Below are 22,233 nucleotides of genomic sequence, written 5' to 3' on the forward strand. Positions count from 1 at the left end.
TCTTGGTCTTGTTCTTGCATTTTCGCAAGACCAAGACTAAGACCAAGACTGAGCCTGCAAGATTTGAGCAAGAACAAGACTAACCCTGCGAGACTCTTGCGTCTTGTAGTTAGGACCGAGTGTCATCTAAGTAGTATAATATTTCCGGTATATGCTTAGATGTATAGAGACTCTATGAGACGCAAAAAAATATGTAAAACAAAAATTTGTAAAATTGGACTTATGCGCATTACGAACAATACCATAAGCATACATAGCGAATCAAATTATCGATTAAAAGAAAATTTGCCACATTTGATACGTACTCAGGGGTCATAAGTAGGGACTAAAAATAAAACATTTTGAACAATCTTTCCCAGCAGACAATTTCTTCACTCTGAAATTAATTGTCCAGGTTTTGATAATAGCCGCCACAACATTTTAAAAATATATGTCATCTCAGCTTAGCTGATAAGAAATATAATATTACAAATTTTATCGGCCTAAGTTATTAGACTAAATATTGTTTGTGCTGAGTGTGAGATATCAGTTAAACAAACCGAAATTTGCTGAAAATGCGCGGCTATTTTCGACTAACTATCAAACAACAGTCTATTTCTATTGTATTTTAACATAATGAACAATAAGTTTCTTTCATTGATATGCAATTCTTTTGGGGTTTATGACACCGACACAATGTCGCGTTGTTAATCGCGAAACAGATTATGTTACCTTTTCAGTTTTCGGTATGCTTATCTTTGATAAAAAAATTTAAACTCATCATTATTTTTAATCGCGCAGCAGACTACAAACAAAAAATTAACAGTTTAAATTTCATTGACACTTTCGCATTTTAAAGTTAAAGATGAAGTCTCTATTTTCATGCTTTTTTAAATTACTTTAATCATTGTAGTATTAATGTTATTCAAAAGTAACGAGACAAATTAACAGATAATTCCGGCTGCCCTATAAACAAAATACCGAAATATTTAAAGTAACGAAGTAACGGTATAGGGTATTGGACTATTGGACTAGGGAAAGTAACAATATCCTACTTAGGGTATTGGACACTTTGGATAGTAACGAGTATAAAGAATTGTATTATGTAGTTTGTATTAATTCTTGGTCAACAAAATTATTATAATGATAAAGTAACAGTAACGTCAAAGCAATCGTGTACTGTTCTGTAATTTCATTTGCATTGTATTTTATTTTTTATTTAAATAAATGGCAAATTGTATAACTTTTTTTATTCCATTTCATATCACGTGGGGGTCGATCAATCCCTTTCTAGACAGATAATGGTCTTTGAAATATGTACAGTCAAATTTATGTCATTAATTTGGTTTTTTTGTATTTTAACCATGTTTTAGCACATGTAAGCTTATTAAATGCAAATGTTTATTAAGAAACAGAGTGACTCCCGTGGACCATGGATAGCTCAGTTAGTTAGAGCATACGCACGGATTGCTTAGATCGTGGGTTCAAACTTTACCCAATGTCAGTTTAAACGTTTATTAATTTTATTGGTCATTACTATGGCTATGTTAATTCGAGATTAAAATGTACCTACTCTGTTACAGTGCACAGATTCTAAAGGTGCCGGTGGGGGATGGCGTCTATGCGTAGTTTTATAGTCAGTGTAAAGAGAGGACGTATTCAAAATAATGAAATAACAAATAATATAACATTTGTTATTTTATGATTTCGAATACTTTCTCTCTCTTACACCGACTATAATACTACGAATAGACGCCATCCCCCACCGGCACTTTTAGAATATGTGAAATGTACGTTGTTCTAAGATCTAAAGTAACGCTTAATAAATAAATAGCAATAGGCTAATGGGTAACTGCGAGACTTGCAAGACTCTTGCTGCAAGACCAAGACCAAGACCAAGACCAGAGTATTGGCGCAAGACCAAGACCAAGACTGTCTAAGTTTCGTCTTGGTCTTGCATTTGGGCAACACTACTTCACTTGTAGATGATCCTACCAAATGCTATCATCATTAAATTTTCGCTTGTCCACTGCTGGGCATAGATCTCCCTCATAATTTTCCATTTATTTCAAGCTTGTGCCTCTCGCATCCAATTCCTATGGCAACATTTTAGATCATCAGTCTAACGTATTAATGGACGACCTCTGCTTCAGTAGGCATCAATTCTTCGTCTCCATTCCAGTATAAGCTTTGTTTATCTGTTATCTGTCATTCGAGCCATGTGACCTGCCCACTTCCATTTCGGTGTTGCTATTCTCTATACTGAATTAACCACTTCTGTTCTTGTTTGTAGCTGACAGTTTGGGACCTTGTCTTGTAGTGAAACGCCCAACATAGCACGCTCCATCGCCCTTTAAGACACACAGATCTTTTGCACTCTTCTCCTTGCCATTAAGGCATATTGGTATGTCAGACGATTTGAAAATATGGTTTGGAAGCTCAATGGTTTGGTTATCTTATCCTATGCGAGTCTCACGACCTAGGCATTTATAGGCCATTACCTGGTTAATGGATCTTGTTAAGATCGAAACAAGATCGGTCTTGTCGAAACAGTCCTTCCATTCTCAACTCAGAGGTAGAAAAAGCAATATGCTTCCTCAAAAATAACAAATCTCCAGGACCTGACAATATTCATGCTGAAGTGCTAAATCTCTTATGCGAAACAGACAATTCATTCCTAGAAACCCTAACCACTCTTTTTAATAGGTAATATATACGACGGCGGCAGAATTCCGGAAAATTGGTTACAATCAACCTTCGTGGCCATTCCTAAAAAACCAAACACTAAATTGTGTGACCAACATAAACTGATAAGCCTAATTAATCATATCACCAAAGTCTTCACTAAAATCATATATAACAGAATCTACAACAAGTGTGAAGCAGAAAACAAAGAGTCACAATTTAGTTTTAGGAACGCTTTGGGCACAAGGGAGGCAGTGTTTTGTCTACAAGTATTAGTACAGAGGTGTAGAGATATGGACAAGATTGTCTACATGTGCTTTGTAGATTACTCGAAAGCCTTTGACAATGTGAGACAAGACCAACTGATTGAAATTCTACAAAACATAGGAATTGATGATAAGGACATCCGAATTGTGACAAGTCTCTACTGGAATCAGACAGCCAGGGTAAAAGTCGGCAATGCGTCCACGGAGAGCATTGATATCAGAAAAGGTGTGCGACAGGGATATGTTCTCTCCCCTCTCCTTTTTAATATTTACTCCGAACAAATTTTTAAAAAAGCACTGAATGAAGCAAACGAAGGCATAAAAATCAATGGAGAATTGACAAATTACATCCGATATGCGGACGATACAGTCGTACTTGCTAGTAGTATCGATGAACTTCAGTATCTTATGGACAGGGTACAAAGAGCGAGTGAAGAAAGAGGACTTAACCTCAACATAAATAAAACAAAATGGATGCTGGTCAGCAAAACTCAGAAAATAAAAAACCAATTAATTGAACACGTTGACTCGTATATATACCTTGGAACAGTCGTCAACTCGAAATGGGATCAAACAACCGAAATACGATCTAGAATTGAAAAGGCCAGAGCAACATTTACCAACATGAGAAATATGTTCACCCATTCCGACATATCCCTCCCATTAAAAATACGGCTGCTAAAGTGCTATGTATTTCCAGTCTTGCTGTATGGCGCAGAGGCATGGACACTGACGGAAGCATTAATGAGAAAGCTGGAGGCATTCGAGATATGGGTGTATCGACGTACCCTCAAAATATCCTGGACGACTCACACCGGCAACGTAGAGGTACTGCGCCGAATGGGAAAACAAAAAGAAATATCTTTCACAATTAAGAAACGGAAACTTGAATACCTCTTTCATATTATGAGACATGATAAATATCATATACTCCAACTGATAATACAGGGTAAAATAGAAAGCAAACGTGGAATCGGAATAAGAAGACACTCATGGCTTCAAAACTTACGCCAATGATTTGGACTAAAATCGATCGAGTTATTCAGAAACGCCGCAAACAAAATTAAAATTGCTTTGATGATATCCAACGTCCACAACGGACAAGGCACATGAAGAAGAAGAAGATGGATCTTGTTCCTAGGCTGTATCTTTGCTGACTACAAGATTTGTCATCATCTGGGTTTTAGATATATTTATTTTTCATCTCCCTTCTAGCGAGGAAAGGTAGAGCTGATTTAAAAGTTCTTTGTCCTCATCTATTCTGTCAGCTACTAGTACAATACCTTCTGCAAACCTCAGATGGCTAAGTTTTTCTCCATTTATGGGTATGCCCTTGTCGGTCCGTTTTGTCCTTTTAGAAAAGAATTCTTATAGAAGAATTCTGAAAATATGATGGACAGAACGCGTCAAAAACAAGGAAGTTCTAAGAAAGATAAATAAAGAAATGAAAGTCTTAAATACAATCAAAATCAGAAAATTGGAATATCTAATAGGACATATTAGTCCACGAACCAAAGCTTTTCACGCCGCATTTTTACAGAATAGATCAATTTGCTTGAAAATTTGAGAATAAGTAGTGGATAGTCCATGGATCAACATCTATATGATGCCGACAGGCGCTTTTACCTTGGGGGTGGTTACCACCCCATCTCGGGGGTGGAAATTTTCTATTACATTTTGACCGCAAAAGTAAATAAAAACATTCATTCTAAGCAAAAAATGTTCTATACATTTTTTTTGATAAAATTAATAGTTTTTGATTTATTCGTTATCGAAAGTGTTATTTTATATCTAAAAATTCAATGTTTATCGATGGTATACTCATTTACGATTCACTCAATTTTTGCCGTAGAACATATTTTATCAAACCAAGTTCTTGGGAATTAAATTACCTACAATTTCATATTTAAACATTTTTTCCTATCTCTGATGCTAATCTTTCTATTCTGAAGAAAATGGCATATTTTACCAAATTGCAAACATTCGTTATTAGCTTTAAACTTCAGTTTTTTTAAAACTAATTACCCTAAGCCAGTCAAACTTCTAGAATCTATTAATAATACATAAATAAAGAAGAATAAATAAGGCCAATGACTAAAAACACCGCTAACTTACATTATTGTGTTTCCAATTGGATTTCTCCTTTTTTTTTTCAAAAAAATATATTGATTTTTTAACCGTAACTTTTTTATTTGTTACCTTAGAAAGTTCGTTAAAAAATAATTTTGTAGGTTTTTACAAGATCTATAAGGCTATTAATATTAAATCCTTTTAAAATTCTCAGTCACAAAAAGAGGTGGCATTGAAAGGGTTGGTAAAGGTGGTTTTTGCATAATATTACAAGTTTTAATTATCAATAGCTCACTCAATTTTTACCGTAAAAAAATTTTTGCAAACCCAAGTTCTTGAGAATTAAATAAGCTACAATTTCATGTTGAAATATTTTTACGTATCTCTGATGCTAATCTTTCTATTCTGAAGAAAAGTGCATTTTTTACCAAACTACAAAAACTCGTTATTCGCTTTTAGCTCCATTTTTTTAAAAACTAATCGTTCTAAGGCGATCAAACTTCTAGAACCTATTATTAATACATAAATCAAGAAAACCAAATCAGGTCAATGACAAATTTTAATTAGGGTGGTGATTAGGGAGTTGTTTACGATCACTTTTTGCTGAAAAAAATAGGGACTGACATTCTTTTCATTATAAGTCACTTAATTTTTTTAGCTAGAGATTTTTTTTTTATTTCTGGAGATACATATTTTTAAATACTTTAAAATAGTTTCAAGAAGTTATCCTCGAAAAATGCATAGTTTTCCCGTCCTTTGACTTTGAAACTACAATATTTAGCATTTGACGAAGAAGAGCCAACATATAATAAAGTATAGCTCGATTACTATTGGTCTTAAAGAAAATTAAAAAAACGGTTTTGTTTATTTTTTCAAAAGGTACAGTTTTGTTAAGTAAAGTTGTTTTGATAAAACGAAAATATTTTGAGTTATTAGCAGAAAACTGATTAAAAACATTGATTTTTTCGATATAAAACTAACCCTTTCGATAGCGAATAAATCGAAAACTATTAATTTTATCAAAAAAAAAGTATAGAACGTTTTTTGCTTATAATTAATGTTCTTACCAACCAAAATATAATAAAAAATTCCACCCCCGAGATGGAGTGGGAACCACTCCCATGGTAAAAGCGCCTTTTCGTATGATATAGATTTTGATCCTTGGACTATCCACTACTTTATTCTCAAATTTTCAAGCAAATCGATCCATTCTGTAAAAATTGCGAGGTTTTGTCCTATTTTAAGTTTTATTACTTGGACTATATGACACGTAACTTTCTCAAACTCATTATGCAGTTTATTACGCCGTCTCTACACCGAGAGAAAAAAATTCTTGACATAAAGAAAGTTTATTAATATTTAAGAAAGATCGACTTGGCATATTGCCTAAGAAATATATCTTTGTATGTAAGATATGATTTTCTAAAATATTTCAAATAAATTCTACTATAGCCAAAGAAATATATCTTAAACATGATTGAACTATCACTTTCTGGCAAACTTCAAAACCATTTATCAGAAAGAAATTAGACTTGATGTTAATTAATTTTATTAGTCATAAAAATATATTTTCTACACATAACAAAACTATTCTTTCCGAGCAATAATATTTCTTAGTAAGGAATATTATTACTTTACTATTAATAATTAATGTATTTAATGTTAAGAAATATATTTCGCAGAGATAAACGTATATTTAGAGTTAAGTTAATATTTCTTGAAAATAAAGTGATATTACATACGGCAAAATAAATCATTATGTTAAGGTAAAATCATTATTTATTAATAAAACAAGATATAAAACGTTATTATTACATACAAAAAATATTTTCTCCACTCTTAAACCACTGGCTTCTATACAACAATAAAAGGATGGAGAGGCAAATCCAACTTCCTTAAATTTTCCTTCTTTTGTTAATAGCACTTTGTATATCAGCAATTCACTAAAACAAAATCGTTATGTAGAAAGAGTAAACTTACTTTAATAAATTTTTTTTATAAAGACATAGATATTTATTTTAACAAATTTAGGAAATAAAAAAAAACAAATACACGGCCCCACATAAGAACTATTAATACTAATAATAATCAATCATATTTAGTTCAAACATGGCATTATTTAACCTACACATCTTTGTTTATTTTTTTCTTTTTGTTAATGAAGTATTAATTATTTATCTGTATAATATTAAATCACACAATAAACATTGTTTAGCTAAAACAAGGGGGAAAATACAAACAATGTAAAACATTGAAGCAGACCTAATAATATGTAATTTTCTTAATTTTTATAATCTAAAAGAGACAGCGTACCTAATCATTAAGACATTTTATTAAGAGAAAGTATTATTAGTTTACATCTAAGTCATTTAATACATATTAACTAATTCACGGTTTTTGGCAATAACATTTCTTAACCATAAACATATATTTCTTTTAGACTAACTGATTTTTTTATCTCAAATAAATTAACAGAAAACATCCTCAGCGTTGCACCCGCCATGTTTAATATAGCGTTGTATTGTATATTTTTATAGAAGACGATACATTCAATAAACCTATTATAGTTGATACATAAGTATACACATTTTTAAAAAGGTACTTACATGTATGAAGTTCTACCATTTTTGGAAGGCCCCGCAGTTGGTTAATAACTCCTTTCTTAATATTGTTCTGAAGCTATATATTATATCATTCTGTCCCAGCTTTAAATTGTGGCATATTTCCCAGTTAGAATAATAAGCTCCTTTATTTCAGAGTCGTCCATCAATATACCTAAAAAGCATATGAAGATACTATTATGTTTCTTTTTTAACCATTCGGATACGCAACAATATTATTATTACATCTTAAATTACTCAATTTACTTTTATTTAATACCTATATAATATGTACGTACCTTCAAAATATCCGTTAATTTTTAAAGAACACCAATAAATCAAAAATCCATCTATATGAACATGAACATATCACGCCATCTTGACAAACACTGACGACTAAATCATAAATAGTTAATCTGCGCAATTCTTTTGTGGAAGAAAATCTCTTTGCAAGTAACATTTCGGCATTAATGACAAAGTTTTTATTTTATAACCACAGTTACTACAGAGGGTATTTCTGAAGAATTATTTCGTGTGGTTTAAAATATTTATTTGACTGCAAAAAAATTTCTTGTTCACAAATATAAATATGGATTAACTTAACATTATATTTCTTATACAACAAAATATTTGTAGTTTTCAATTTAAGAAATAAAAACTTTAGGATAAGAAAATTAAATGTAACCATTAATGCATTTCTTAGTATTGAAGAAATTATCTGTAAGAAATTATTGAGTTGTGTTTAAAAAACTCGTTTCTTCATATGTGAACCGGTATGTTTAAGTTAATAGGATATGTTAACTTTTAAGAAATATTGCTCAAAGAAATCGGTGTTTTAGGAGAAAAGAAATTGTTCTCTCGGTGTAAAGTCCGAATAGCTATGATGATTGCCGACCAAGGAAGGTAAACCGCAAACGAAAACCAGGCAGAAGACGCATTTCCTGGTTGAAAATTTTACGAAAAGGATGTAACAAGACTACCACCTGCTCTGTGGCAAACAAAGTAAAATAGCCATCATCCGAAATGGATTGGCACCGATAGAAAAAGATATTAGTTGATGACACAATAGTTTCTATAAATAAAAATTTTCTACTTTTAGCACTGATACTGAATATGATAATAAACTTATATGGAACAATTGATTGCGGTCGGGGTTTTAGAAACATAAAAGACCCTAATTATTGACAATATTTTATTTTAGTACATAATAAATCAAGAGAATTACTGCCGTTTAATGTAAATATTTTTAATTGTATATGTTGCTGGATATATTTATATAACAATTAATATATTATGTTTTGAGGCTAAACTTTTGCATATGCAAATATCCATTACTGCGACATATGCCTCAGTTAAACTTGCAAATTTTAGTAATTGCCCTTCTTTGCTATCAATCTTATCAAACTGTTTTATACAATAAGTCGAATCATAAATATAATTAGAATAAGATTTGAATGCTAAAAACACCTACGAATGTATATAAGATACCAATCAGGTAGGATGTTCAACATTCGATCTTTAGTGATTCAGACATTTCTTCGACGTGACTATCATTGATTCAACCATGAAACTCACAGTAGTTGTTGCTTTTTGCCTTATTTTTATGGTCAATTTCGCAGTTTCTTCGTATATTAAAAAAAGTAAGTATAGAAAATGTTTGTATTGTTTAAATATTCTTGATATTAGTCTTGATGTTAGGGTCTTCTATAATATTTCTCCATTCATTCCTTTTTTACTTATTATTACCCATTCCCAACTTCCATCGTCTTAAGATCCTCGACTATCTGGTTCTCCCATCTGGCTTTGCGTCTTCCTCGTGGCCTGCCTGATACTGGTGCCCATTTGGTAACTTTTTGATAACTGCTTTTGGATTTTATCTTTCTATTTATGCCCCATCCATCTGAGTCTCTGTACCTTGATAAATCTGACGATGTCTTCTTTTTTCAAAAGTTCTCTTACTTCGTAGTTCATCAGTTTTCTAAATTCATTATGATCTAAGTCTAATGGGCCTGCTATTCTCCGAATTATTTTTCTCTCTAGGATCCTCAATCTTTCCTCATATTTCTGTGTCAAGTACGTTACTTCAGCACCATATGTGATTACTGGTCTAATTGCTGCTCTATAAATTTTCAGTTTAGTAATCTTCTCCTCTTTGAGGAGGTTGTTGTATTTTCAGTAGATTATGTTTCTTATCAGGATGCTTTCATTGATTACTATGCTTCTATCATTAGTTAAACTATTTGAGACTCCAAGATATAGTCTTTAGAATTTGGACTAATTTTTCAAGTTTTACTTTGTCAAACGCTTTTTAAAAATAAACGTAACAAACATGTACATCCACATTCATATCCATGCATCTTTAAGCTATCTCATTAAAAGCAAATAAGCCTCTGGTTCCTAGTCCGTTTCTGAACCCAAACTAACTACACTAAGCGCCAAAATTAACGCACTACCTTAAAAATGGGACATTTTTGATGTCTCGTATTTTCTAAACCTGTTGTCCGATTTTAGTGATTTTTACTTTATCGTACTATATACGTAGTATAGTATAATAGATAAAGTTATAGGATCGTGCAAAAAAAAATTTTTCAGATTTCACTTTTTTTCGACGTTTTGAGTCCCCCTGAGTCTAAAAAGCAAATAAAAAAAACATGTCGGAAGTATGTACGTACGTACGTACGTACGTACGTATGTACGTACGTATGTCGCCACCGCCCAGCAAAAACTACTGGACCGATTTTGATGAAATTCAGTATGAGTAAGTTTAAGAGAATTTTGTCGAGAAACTAAGCTTTTAAAAAAAATCTCTCAAAGGGGGGCCGAAATAGGGGGGTTATTTAGGGCCCATTTTTGCAAATTTTGACAGAAATAAATGAAATTCAACTCAAAGTAAGCTCATCGATAGGTAAATAAAAGTACGGAATTTGACATTTCCAAATTCAAAATGGCGGCCAACATGGCCGACCGCCCACCCGACACATTTCCCTACCTATCTAAAAACTTGTTTAAGATAAGTTTAATTTGAAAAAGTCGTTATATAGCCTAAAGATGGGGCTATAAGAAAGATGTTATCGTTTTTCAGAAAAAGTTACGGGTTGCCTATATTTAAGGGGTCAAATTTTGACATAAATTTGAACTAGATTTTCTCAAAAATGGCTCCAAGGAATTTTTTTATTTTTTGATATATTTTTGATATCCTATCAGTAAATTGAATGACATTAGTCATATATCTTAACTCCCCATAGGAGGGGAGTTATGAATTTTTTATAAAAAAATATTTGAGTGCCCGTAACTTCCTTCTTAATAGAAACTAAAATTTGAAATTTTGCAGACATATATGGTATTTTATTATCTATTATCACAATAAATTTTACCAAAAACATGGCTTCCGGTTGAACCGGAAATGAATAAAAAATCTTAATTTTTTTGATACGCCCTGTATATTTTAACACATTTTGAAAGAATGCAAAATTACCTTTCCAATGACATAAAATTTATTGCTGTAGCTCAAAAACTCGAAAAGTTACGGTAAATAGAAATTTTGCTATAATCTTGTGTGTCCTCTCTCACGCGTTCATAGCAGAGCATTATTGTAGAGCAGTCAATGAGGGTATTTGGCTCCGAATTCCATCCTACTACATTGATGTACTAGATATTTTCACAGTAAGTAGGGAATAGCTCAAGAAACAAAATCTACCCTATATACTATGGCGCTTTTATCTTGGGACGGTTCCCACTTCTTCAAGGGGGTGGAAAATTTGTTGGTCAAAATAAGCACGGAAGTGGCTGAAGAACCTATTTCTAAGCAAAAACTGGTCTATACTTTTTTTTGAGAACTCAATACTTTTTGAGTTATGCGTAGTTGAAAATTGGCCATTTTCATTGAAAAATGACACCTTTTCGGACGGATTTTTTGTGAATACCTTAAAAACTATGCATCGAACTAAAAACTCTATATAAAACATTTTTTAGATTATAAATAATAAAGAGATTCGTTCCTTCGTAAATGTTCTATTTATAATACAAAAAGAGATATGGTAGGTGAAAATAGTTTGTTTTTTGGTGCATGCTCAAATTGGTGTATTCAACTTGAAATAACAGAGGAACGGTAGGTTTTAGGTGTATAATGCTACCAACACCTTTTGTAGTGTTTGATAAGGCCTTTAAAACGAGCACCGTTAAATGTCGGTTACTTACAAACTAAGCGAGATATGGTGCAAAAAATATAATGACTAATGTACTTTAAGGAAAAATGAAAAGTATATACATTTAACTCCCCATCCACCATAATTTAAATGCATTGTTTTTCTTCTCAATACCTTTTAATATAGTGTTATTTCTACTTTCAAAAAGTTAAACGGGTTTAAAATGAATGTTTTTTTTTTAAAATGTGATCAAATTATAGAATGAATTTTTAAATTTTCTTAAAAATCTTCCTTTTTCTCCATGTAATTCGAAAATAAAAATATTTCACCCCTGAGAAGTGGTGGGAACTTCCCCCATGATAAAAGCGCCATAGTATATAGGATAGACTTTGAATTAGGAGATTGGGCTACTCCCAAAATTTCATTAAAATCCATGCAGTAGGATAGAATTTGGAGATAATATCTTGTTCTTAATCTCGCGCATTGACTGGCGTAATCGAAATAGAATGAAATGCAAATATTGTAAACTATTAATTTCTCAGAAAAATGAACTAATTTGAAATGAAAGTATGACTATAATATTCTATTGATTTATGCAATAATCTACACATCTATAGTGTGTCCCCGAAATATGGCATCGAACATTTTCTCAAATGCAGGAATTAATGATGCGTAGAACCATAAAATACTTTTAAGTACAGTAGGTGTTTCTAAAATATCAAAATAACGAGTAACTTTGTTATTTTTATAGAATGCCAATATCTAGTACCATAACGATAATAGATCGGCACGATAAAGTTCTCGGGCGGCCCTTCCGTCCAGCGTTTTTTAGTATAGTATAGCTTTATTCTTCAAGAATATCGTTGTTAAATATTGTTGCTAAACAGGTAAGTATCATTGTATACCGAGTGTAAAAATGATAGTGTGTTTTTTCCTCAAAGTTCGGAACACCCTGTGAAATATTCTAGGATATATAAAATATTGAAATTAAAACTAAACTGTATCCTTAGGCTTTCTTAACATTCTGCTTTTTGATTCATTCGCTTATGTTGCGTAATAAAAAAGTTAGGTACTTTAACAATTAGTAACGTAATTCATCAATACAGGGTGTTTCTAAATAACTGCGACAAACTTTAAGGGGTAATTCTACATGAAAAATAATGACCGTTTGATTTATAAACATATGTCCGCAAATGCTTCGTTTTCGAGATACGGGATGTTGAATTTTTTCTTACAAACTGGCGATTTATTTACTGCTCTAAAACCAGTTACGATATGCCAATGAAACTTGGTAGGTTTTAAGAGGTGGTGATTGTGCATATTTTGGCTTACAATTAAGAATTTTATATTCACCATTGGCTTGCATACGGGGATTATGAGCGGGTAATATGACCTGTATGCACGCCAATGGTGAATAAAAAATTCTTAATTGTAGCCAAAAAATTCGTAAGAACTACCTCTTAAAACCTACCAAATTTTATTTGCATATCTCAACCCGTTTTAGAGCACTAAATAAATCGTCAGTTTGTAAGAAAAAATTTAACATCCCGTATCTTGGAAACGAAGCATTTGCTGACATATGTTTATAAAGTAAACTGTCATTCTTTTTTCATGCAGAATTACCCCTTAAAGTTTGTCGCACTTATTTAGAAACACCCTGTATTGATGAAGAACGTTGCTAGTTGTTAAAGTACCTAACTTTTTTGTTATACAACAAAAGCGAATTAATCAAAAAGCAAAATGTTCAGAAAGCCTAAGGCTATAGTTGAGTTTTAATTTAAATATTTTAGACGCTAGAATATTCCACAGGGTGTTTCGAACTTTGAGGAAAAAACACACTATCATTGTTACACAAAGTATACAACGACACTTACACGTTTAGCAACAATATTATTACACTGAGATTCATAAAGAATAAAGCTATAACATACTAAAAAAATCACTAAAATCGGACAACAGGTTTAGAAAATACGAAACTTCAAAAATGTCCCGTTTTTAAGGTGGTGCGTTAATTTTGGCGCTTTGTGTATTATATATTCCTTCTTCCAGTTTTTTATTTAGGTATACGACCATGTATTATTTTCAAGAATAATTTAAGAACATGACTTATTAATGATATTGTTTTGTATTCACTGCAGTCGTTAGTGTTTGTATTTTTAAGGATAGCACAAAATGTGAATAGTAACCATTTTTTCTCTATCAGAAAAAAGGTGTATAACTTTGCTCTGTCATGACCACAATTTTAGTCATAAAACTTTCTTCTTCTTAAAGTGCCGTCTCCTCAATGGAGGTTAGCTACTACAATTGCAAACTCTTCTCTGTCTTCAGCTGTTATTAGCTGTTCAAAATTTAGTTCTGTGCATTGCCGGATGTTTCTGAGGCACGATGGCCTTTTCCTTCCTAGTCCTCTCTTTCCCTCGATCTTTCCTTTCACTAGTGTCCTTTCCAGGGGCGTGCGGTCCATGGAAGCGGGGGAAACACCGCTTCCCCATACCTACTTCGAAATAAAAAAATATATCTATTATTAATTAATACCTATTTAATAACAAAAATTTTTCCCTAATCCAAGTAATCTACATATTACCTAGGCATACGCATTGAAAAATATTAAAAATTAATCGCGTACGAACGAAATCAATATGCACACAATTCAACTACATATTCGGTCCACTCCTGACAGAAGCGCATCTCAAAATCGCCGCTTGTCATGCAGTTGTCCGGTTTAAAAATTGGTCAGGGTTCAATGACCGCAACCCACTAGTCGCGCGAATTTTGGTACCCTGCGGAAGCGATCGTCCTAGCGCATCCTAGCGCCTTCCTACGCATGGGTGGTTAGGTACGTACATGTACATTCGCTTAAAGAATATTTCGATTTAAATTTTTTGCAGATATTTTTCCTTTTACTGATCTTTTATTTGACATTTTACAGATGAAGTCAAATGACATTGCATTTTGTATAAGACAAATTGATGACTTTATTAATACGATAATTAAAAAACGAGAGCAGTTTAAAAATATTTGGGATAAAACTGAAAATATGGGGTTTGAACATGAAAGAAAAATAATGGAGATTGATAATGTCGGCAACAGAGAGACCTTTTGATAATATTCTATAACAAATGAATTCTAACTTTCAAAATTTTAACGATTTAAAATTTGTAGAATTATATATAAGTAATCTTAATATTTCTAATTATAATTCATCAAAATTTCCCACAGAGGAATTTATTTCACTACGATTAAATAATGAAAATCTTTTGATTTGAGAAATCTGGGTATTTCTTTATAAATACTGGTTTAAACAAGTCACTGTGTGAAGTGGTCAAGTTGTGTGAATTAGTAGGTACTAACTATCCCAGCCACAACTGCATCAGTAGAACGAAGTTTTTCATTATTAAAATGCATTAAAAGTTTCAAATTAAGAGTTTAAAAGAAATTCAACAAGCGAAATTTAGCCCTATTATCCATTGAAAAAGACTGCATTCAACAATTATCAGAAGTTGATAGGAGAATAGACCTCAAGTATAAATAAGTGTCATATTGCTGAAAGTTGTGTGTTGGGGAAAATGCCTCGGAATACAATTTTTTTTAAATAGAACTCTTCTTTAGGAAACAAAGCCCGGCGCGAGGACTCAAGGCCCGAGCTAGCAATACAGATCAGTGATAGGTCACTAGTCACTAGATACAGCGGGAATAGAGTGCCTCACGCATTGATCGAGGTAGGATTTAGTGTGTAAGTGCTTGTACCCAGGACGTCTCACATAAGGACTTTGCTGATAGAGAGCCCCTATAGCGCATCAGAGTGTTATCAGGTGGGAAGTGGCTCGACCCTCGACCCTTAATAAAATATTTTTATATCCTTATTGAATCGCTTCCCCTTCCGAAAAAGTCACCGCACGCCACTGGTCCTTTCACTATGTCTAAGTCGAGCATATTGGTGCTTATTATTTCTCAGTATGCGGCCTAGGTATGATGTTTTTCTAACTTTCACTGTGTTGAAAAGTTCTCTTTCACTGCTTATTCTATGCAGCACTTCTTCGTTTGAGGTATGCGATGTCCAGGTGAGTATTCTCCGGTAGATCCACATTTCAAAGGCCTCCAATTTATTTTGTAACGGTACAAAAGTTATTTGAAATTTCGATCCAGTTTACATTTGTAACACTTTCGCTACGCACTGTATGTCAGATTCGTTAAACTCATATTTGTTTATCGAAGAATCGTAAGTTCTCACAATATTGCGTAATTCATTCTTGATTCTCACGAATAGTCGAATGTATAATCTGTCTTTATGCAGAATATGACGTGATTGTCTTTTAAGTGTCTCAGTGATGTTTTATGGGAGCTTGCCGACAAAGAGCTAATTGATTTTGGAGACTGAAATATGCCAGGATGTCGCTGTTATGTTTATTTTATAGAGATTAAATCACTCTAGTGTGTTTATATAGTCCAACAAGTGTTCTTTTTGATGACGCATATGAGAACGGGCCTTAGCTGTGGATACGTCCAAGTCAGCGTTTTTTTTTTGTGAGAAAAATAGGCGGTACGAAATATTGAGATCTACTTGTTTGTTTTTTTTTTGTGATTGGTCGAGCTGTTTTGGTATGCGTTAGAGGGCTTAACCCGAGGCATAATTTGCAACTTCTTATTGGTTGAGATTTGATTGATTGAGTGTTTTGGATCTGATGTTGGTAGAATGGGAGGTTACTTCTTTTTTTTGAAAGAGGGAACCCAGATTTGAAGGAGAACTAAAGAGTTAGTTCCATTAAGGCTGTCATCGAGTTTAGTTCAAGAGAGAGAGAGAGCTATCGACAAGTAAAGAACTTGCCGGTGCCTCGGGCCGCGAGATGCGGTTACCGGCAAAATGAATATTGCAGTTCTGTTATAGTCGTCATGAAGTGAAGTTCCAGTTAGTTTCCAGTGAAGTTAAAATGTAGTTACAAGTTTTTCCGGCCCGGCTGGCTAAAGCTCTGAGAGTTTGACTCAGCCCGGCGACACATGGCGGACAGATGGTGAACTCCGGCAATTTTAGCTGCTATTAGGCGATTGTCGATATTGTTTACCGCTTTTGGTATCATTTTTTTACATGCAGTCAGATCCAGGAATTACGCAGAAGAAGTTTTCTTTTGATGTTACTAGTTCAACACACCAGTTAAAGCCTAAAGTTTGCTAGTATTTTTTGATTCCGTTAATAAACTAGATAACAAATTCTTTTTTTAAATATTTTTGTTCGAGTAAGTACAAATTTATTTAGACAATGCTGAATTTTTCTATAAAGTTTTTTTTATTAATTATGGAGTTGTTTTTAATGAACTATGGGTAACCTGATGTACTTTTGTTGTATCAATTTAGTGAAGTGAAATCGCTCTTTGGACTTAACAACCACCAAGAAAAAGGACTGATAAACAAGGTATATTTTGTAAACTTTCTATTTTTTTTGCAATCACGATCTCTATTATGTAGACCGTAAGAGATCACAAATTTAAATTCATTTTTTTTTAATGTTTACAAAATGTCGAAACCCAAAAGACTCCATTTTCAAACAAATAAATGTTTAAAAATAATAAAATCTTTGGATTTCTTAGTTCGGAAACAGATTCTCTCTTATACCTATTCCCATCCTTCTAAAACTTGCAAGGAAAAGGGTGATGAATGTAGAGACATGGGGAGTCTACATAGTTGCACTCCACAACATATCAATTCACCGAGGTAAAGATCAACAAATCTGCTTCCTAGTACTCGATACGTGAGTAAAACCGTGGGTAGATAAAAGGCATTATATTTAATTTCGACTCAGAGATCATTACCATCTTTCTATGGACCATTTCGAACTCTTTTGTTCTCATCAGAAAAGCAACTGTAATTATTCTCAGAGCATCGAGAAGAGTTCGAAATGGTCCATAGAAAGATGGTAATGATCTCTGAGTCGAAATTAAATATAATGCCTTTTAAATAATGTTTAATTTGCTAAATACAATCTTATTATATCTCTTTTCCTTCTCTCTTGTATCGTAAGAACAGTAAAGAATTGGCTGAGTATAGTATATAGTATAGATTAAGATAAGGTAAGTTACGCTATAAGTATTTTGTATATTGTGTATATTCTATGCGACTATGTTTTTTGTTTTATTTTGATTGATCTACTTTCCTTTATTTCTATTTTTTGTATAATTTTTGGGTTTTCTTTAGGTAACCAGTGGCGCCCAATATTTTATTTTTTAATTTGACATCCTTATTTTGAGTTTTCTAAATTTTTTTTCTAAGCTAATAAGAGTATACTAATAACATCCCTTAAAAATCCACCCCACATCTCTTCCGATTCTGAGCTACTGAGGCCACGTTCTTCATTGTGTAACATCCCCTTATATAAAATAGCACCCTCTTTTGGGGCATGTTATAATTTACGGTTGATGTTTTAAGGGTCCATGTGTCAACTGCATAGAGAAGAGTCGACCAGGCGGAGCATTTTGATAAACGTAGTCGAATTTCGAGTTTTATTCGAGAATCACAAAGTCATAAAACCAAAAATCATAACACCAAAAATATGAAAATGAAGTAATTTAATTTATTTTTGTTATTTCAGACTCTTGTGATGACCCCAATGCTCACTATGGCTGTGAATCTCCCTGTATACCAACGTGCAACTATCGCCAATTTGCAAACTGTGCATCAAAGTGCATCAATGGTTGTTTTTGTAACCAAGATTATATTCTAAGTAGAGAACAAGGAAAATGTGTTTTGGTAAAAGATTGTTTCCCTCACTAAGAGCTATTTTATGATATACAGTATTGGAAATCTTTTTTTCGGAACATAGGCACTTTCAATACAGTAAGTTAGGTTCTTGATTTGCAATTAACCAGTGTAACTTTCAAGCCAACGTCGCGATGTTTCATATTTAATTCATTTGTTCGACTGCACCAAACTGAGATCTCTTTTTTGCAATTAACCAGTGTAAAATTCAATATAACGTGGCGATGTTTTAAAATTGATTAATTTGTTCGACTGTAATCTCTTTACCGCTTGTTATCACACCTTCGCAAGCAAACGTTGCAATCCGATGGGGCACCTTAGTTCAGGGTATTCGAACAAATGAATTATTAAATATGAAACATCGCGAAGTTATCTTGAAATATACACTGGTTAATTGCAAATCAAGAATCTAACTTATTGCATTGAAAGTGTCTATGTTCTATATTTTATAGATTGTAGACTTCTTTATGATAATCATCTTTATAACTGATATGTTAGAAATACTTATATGCCATTTTGTACTAAAAATAATAAATAAATAATTAAAATATAAAAGTCTCTCGTTTTATTCCGCTGACGCGGCTTTGGGATTATAGCAGGGTAGTCTGCTATCTCTAGGGCCTACGACACACAAGGAAGATAACAAGGCCAGTACTACGCTTCAACCGCCTATTATTACTCCTGGTTTTACACAAGGTACTAATTTTATTCAGGCTGAGTCGACCTGAGGCGTATAGACATTTTTAAAAATGTCTGGATGTTCTCGCCGGCGCTTAAAGTGCATGCTGAAAGGACATGAAAGTCATTTCAGTTTATTCTCAAAGTTTTCATGTTTGTCAGATTATTTTTTTAATGTAAGTATTTAATATCTGTTGTATACTTAATAGTTTTTTTTTAATAAATCAAGTGAATTTTGAACAAAAAGAAAATATAACTTTGGGATATATTTTGGTAGGTGTACCGGGTGTCCCAATAAGAATGGCTCTCGGCCATATCTCAGGAACCGTTTATAGTAGAGCGTTGAAATAAAAATTTTTATAACAAAAGTTGCCTCAGGAAAAGCCTGGAAATTATTTTCATAATTGTGGGTCCACCGCTAGAGGGTGTAATTGAATATCAAAAATAAAAAAATCTAAATTTTACAAAATTTTCCTAATGAAGGGGCACTGGAAATCCGATTATTATATTCTTCATCAAATTCTGCGCATATTTGATTTAACAAGTTTAACTCTACCTTTGCAAATAAGAGGTGGGGGTGAGTGGGAACCTTGTTATGAAAAAATGGCTGTAAGTCCGGTTCTGCTAAGTCAAATTTTGAAAACTGGGTCTTGTTGAAGACAGATCTTTTTCTTCAATGTAAGGTAAGTGTGATAATTTTGAACCATCCTGATAAGTAATAAGCCAGCTGGGAGGCGTTATTTAATTTTTTTTAAGAAATCTAGTTTTCTTTGGAAAATATTAAATACAAGTATGCATTTTTAATCATATTTTATAAAATTAGATTAAATTAGCAATAGAATAGCGAAAACCGCATGTCGATACCTTTTTTCTATCTCAAGATAGGTATCTCGAGAAACGTGTAAATTTTATACATAACTGTTACTATCACCGGTAAACTAAGTTAATGAAAACTAGTATGCTGTGGAAAAAAACAAAATAACATTTCCCAGATGTCAACGTATAAAAATGTAATTAATTAAAACAACAATATAAAGAGAAACAAAACTATTAAAATTAAATATAACACAGAACACAAAGAACTACTTAGTGACGACCTAAATATTCAAATTGTTGCCCATCATACACTACTCTAGAATACATTATCCAGAGAATACTAAACGCCATTCAAAGCATATCGAGAGCAGAAATTGAGACTGCTGTTCAATCTACTCTTGAAAGAGTAAATGTTTGCAACGAAAGTTTATGTCATCACTAAATAGTTGTTTTTATTTCTTTGTAATAGGGCATTTCAACGCTTCTCATTTGTTTCGAGCCTCTGTCATATGCCGTACAATCCGTGTATAATATTAATTTACGAGATATGAACGAGGCTCGAAACAAATGAGAAGCGTTGAAAAGACCTAATATACGTTGACAGCTGGAAAATGTTTCTTTGTTGTTTCCATAGCACACTACTTTTAAAGAATTATTTCGTTTACCGGTGACAGTAACAGTTATGTTTTTAAATTTACACCTTTTGTAAGATATCTCGAGATAGAAAAAAGGTATTAACATGCGGTTTTCACTACTCTGTTGCTAATTTTGTCTAATTTCGTAAAATGGTATTAAAAATGCATGTTTGTATTTAATATTTTCCAAGGAACGCTAGATTTCTGAAAAAAATTAAATAACGCCTTCTAGCTGGCATATTACTCAGTAAGTTGGTTCGAAATCATAACTTTTACATTGACGAAAAAGATCTGTCTTCAACAAGACCAAGTTTGCAAAATTTGATTAAGCAGAACCGGACTCACAGCCAGTTTTTCATAACAAGGCTCCCACTCACCCCCACCTCTTATTTCCAAAGGTAGACCTAAACTTGTCAAATCAAATATGCGTAGAATTCTATGAAGAATACGACGATCGGATTTCCAGTGCCCCTTCATTAGGAAAATTTTGTAAAATTTAGATTTTTTAATTTTTGATATTCAATTACGCCCTCTAGCGGTGGTCCCACAATTATAAAAATAATTTCCAGGATTTTCCTGAGGCAACTTTTGTTATAAAATTTTTTATTTCAAAGCTCTACTATAAACGGTTCCTGAGATATGGCCGAGAGCCATTCTTATTGGGACACCCGGTACATTAAAGATATTTACCTATACAGTATTTTTCTGGTACCTACTGTGTTTACTATAAAATTAAAATAATCTACTAATAATAAACTAATCATAATAATAATAATAAAGATTTATGTTCATAAGGATAAATTATCAGACTACCCTTTAGAAAAACCCTCTTCGGTCATTTTTAAAAAATTGTCTTAACAAAAACAGTCAAATAGTATGAAATACACACACCGGCACAAAAAACGGGCACCCTAAAAAATGGGCCATTTTTAATGACTTGTATTTCCTAAACCTGATATCCGATTTAAGTAATTTTTTTAATATGTTATAGCCTTATTCTTTAACAATATCGCTGTAATAATATTGTTGATAGACAGGTACATTGTCATTGTATACAGGGAGTACGAACCAAACTGTGTTTTTTTCTCAAACTTTGGAACACCTGTGGAATGTTAATTCCACATTATTGCGCATTTTTTGGCATACAATTAAGAATTTTATATTCACCATTGGCGTGCATACGGGTATAAACATTTTAGATATATGGTGAATGGTGAATATAAAATTCATTTGCATACTACCAAATTTCATTTGCATATTGCAAACCGTTTTAGAGCAATAAATAAAACGTCAGTTTGTAAGAACAATTTCAACACCCCCTATATCGGAAACGAAGCATTTGCGGGCATACGTTTATAAAGCAAACTATCATTATTTTATCATGCAGAATTACCCCTTAAAGTTTGCCGTACTTATTTAAAAAACACAATGTATTGACGAAAAACAGGGGTAGTTGTTAAAGTGCCTAACTTTTTTATTATCCAACATAAGCGAATGAATAAAAAAACAGAATGTTAAGAAAACCTGAGGCTATAGTTGGGTTTTAATTTCAGTATTTTATAAAAGCTAGAACATTCCACAGGGTGTTCCAAAGTTTGAGAAAAAAACACAG

At 32.6% G+C, this 22,233-nt stretch overlaps 2 protein-coding genes and 1 long non-coding RNA gene across 4 annotated transcripts in view; 1 reads left to right on the forward strand and 2 right to left on the reverse strand.

Moving 5' to 3' along the window:
• Positions 1 to 22,233, reverse strand: part of LOC114336012 (glycosyltransferase 25 family member) — a 75,179-nt gene that overhangs the window by 40,366 nt on the left and 12,580 nt on the right. The gene's annotated exons all lie outside the window — the stretch shown is intronic.
• LOC126879852 (uncharacterized) lies at positions 6,757 to 7,787 on the reverse strand. The gene is made up of 2 exons (XR_007696314.1): positions 7,607 to 7,787; positions 6,757 to 6,943 (listed from the first exon to the last, which is right to left on the reverse strand). It is a non-coding gene; the product is annotated as an uncharacterized LOC126879852 (long non-coding RNA).
• On the forward strand, positions 9,084 to 19,047 carry LOC114336006 (chymotrypsin inhibitor Ani s 6-like). Of its 2 annotated transcripts, none has more exons than XM_028286305.1 (2): positions 9,084 to 9,240; positions 18,326 to 19,047. In XM_028286305.1, the coding sequence occupies exons 1-2, from the start codon at positions 9,165 to 9,167 to the stop codon at positions 18,505 to 18,507; spliced, it is 258 nt and encodes an 85-aa protein (XP_028142106.1). In that variant the 5' UTR covers positions 9,084 to 9,164; the 3' UTR covers positions 18,508 to 19,047. The 2 variants fall into 2 exon arrangements, with proteins under 2 accessions (XP_028142106.1, XP_028142107.1); XM_028286306.2 differs by lacking the exon at positions 9,084 to 9,240 and adding an exon at positions 15,686 to 15,806.

The sequence above is a fragment of the Diabrotica virgifera genome, chromosome 2 (assembly GCF_917563875.1).
Source record: "Diabrotica virgifera virgifera chromosome 2, PGI_DIABVI_V3a".
NCBI classification, from domain to species: domain Eukaryota; kingdom Metazoa; phylum Arthropoda; class Insecta; order Coleoptera; family Chrysomelidae; genus Diabrotica; species Diabrotica virgifera.

Excerpts from the sequence above, each read along its gene's own strand:
- LOC114336006 (XM_028286305.1), top strand. The coding sequence starts at position 9,165 with ATGAAACTCACAGTAGTTGTTGCTTTTTGCCTTATTTTTATGGTCAAT. Across the intron at positions 9,241-18,325 it reads TTCTTCGTATATTAAAAAAA|ACTCTTGTGATGACCCCAAT; the intron begins GTAAGTATAGAA and ends TTGTTATTTCAG.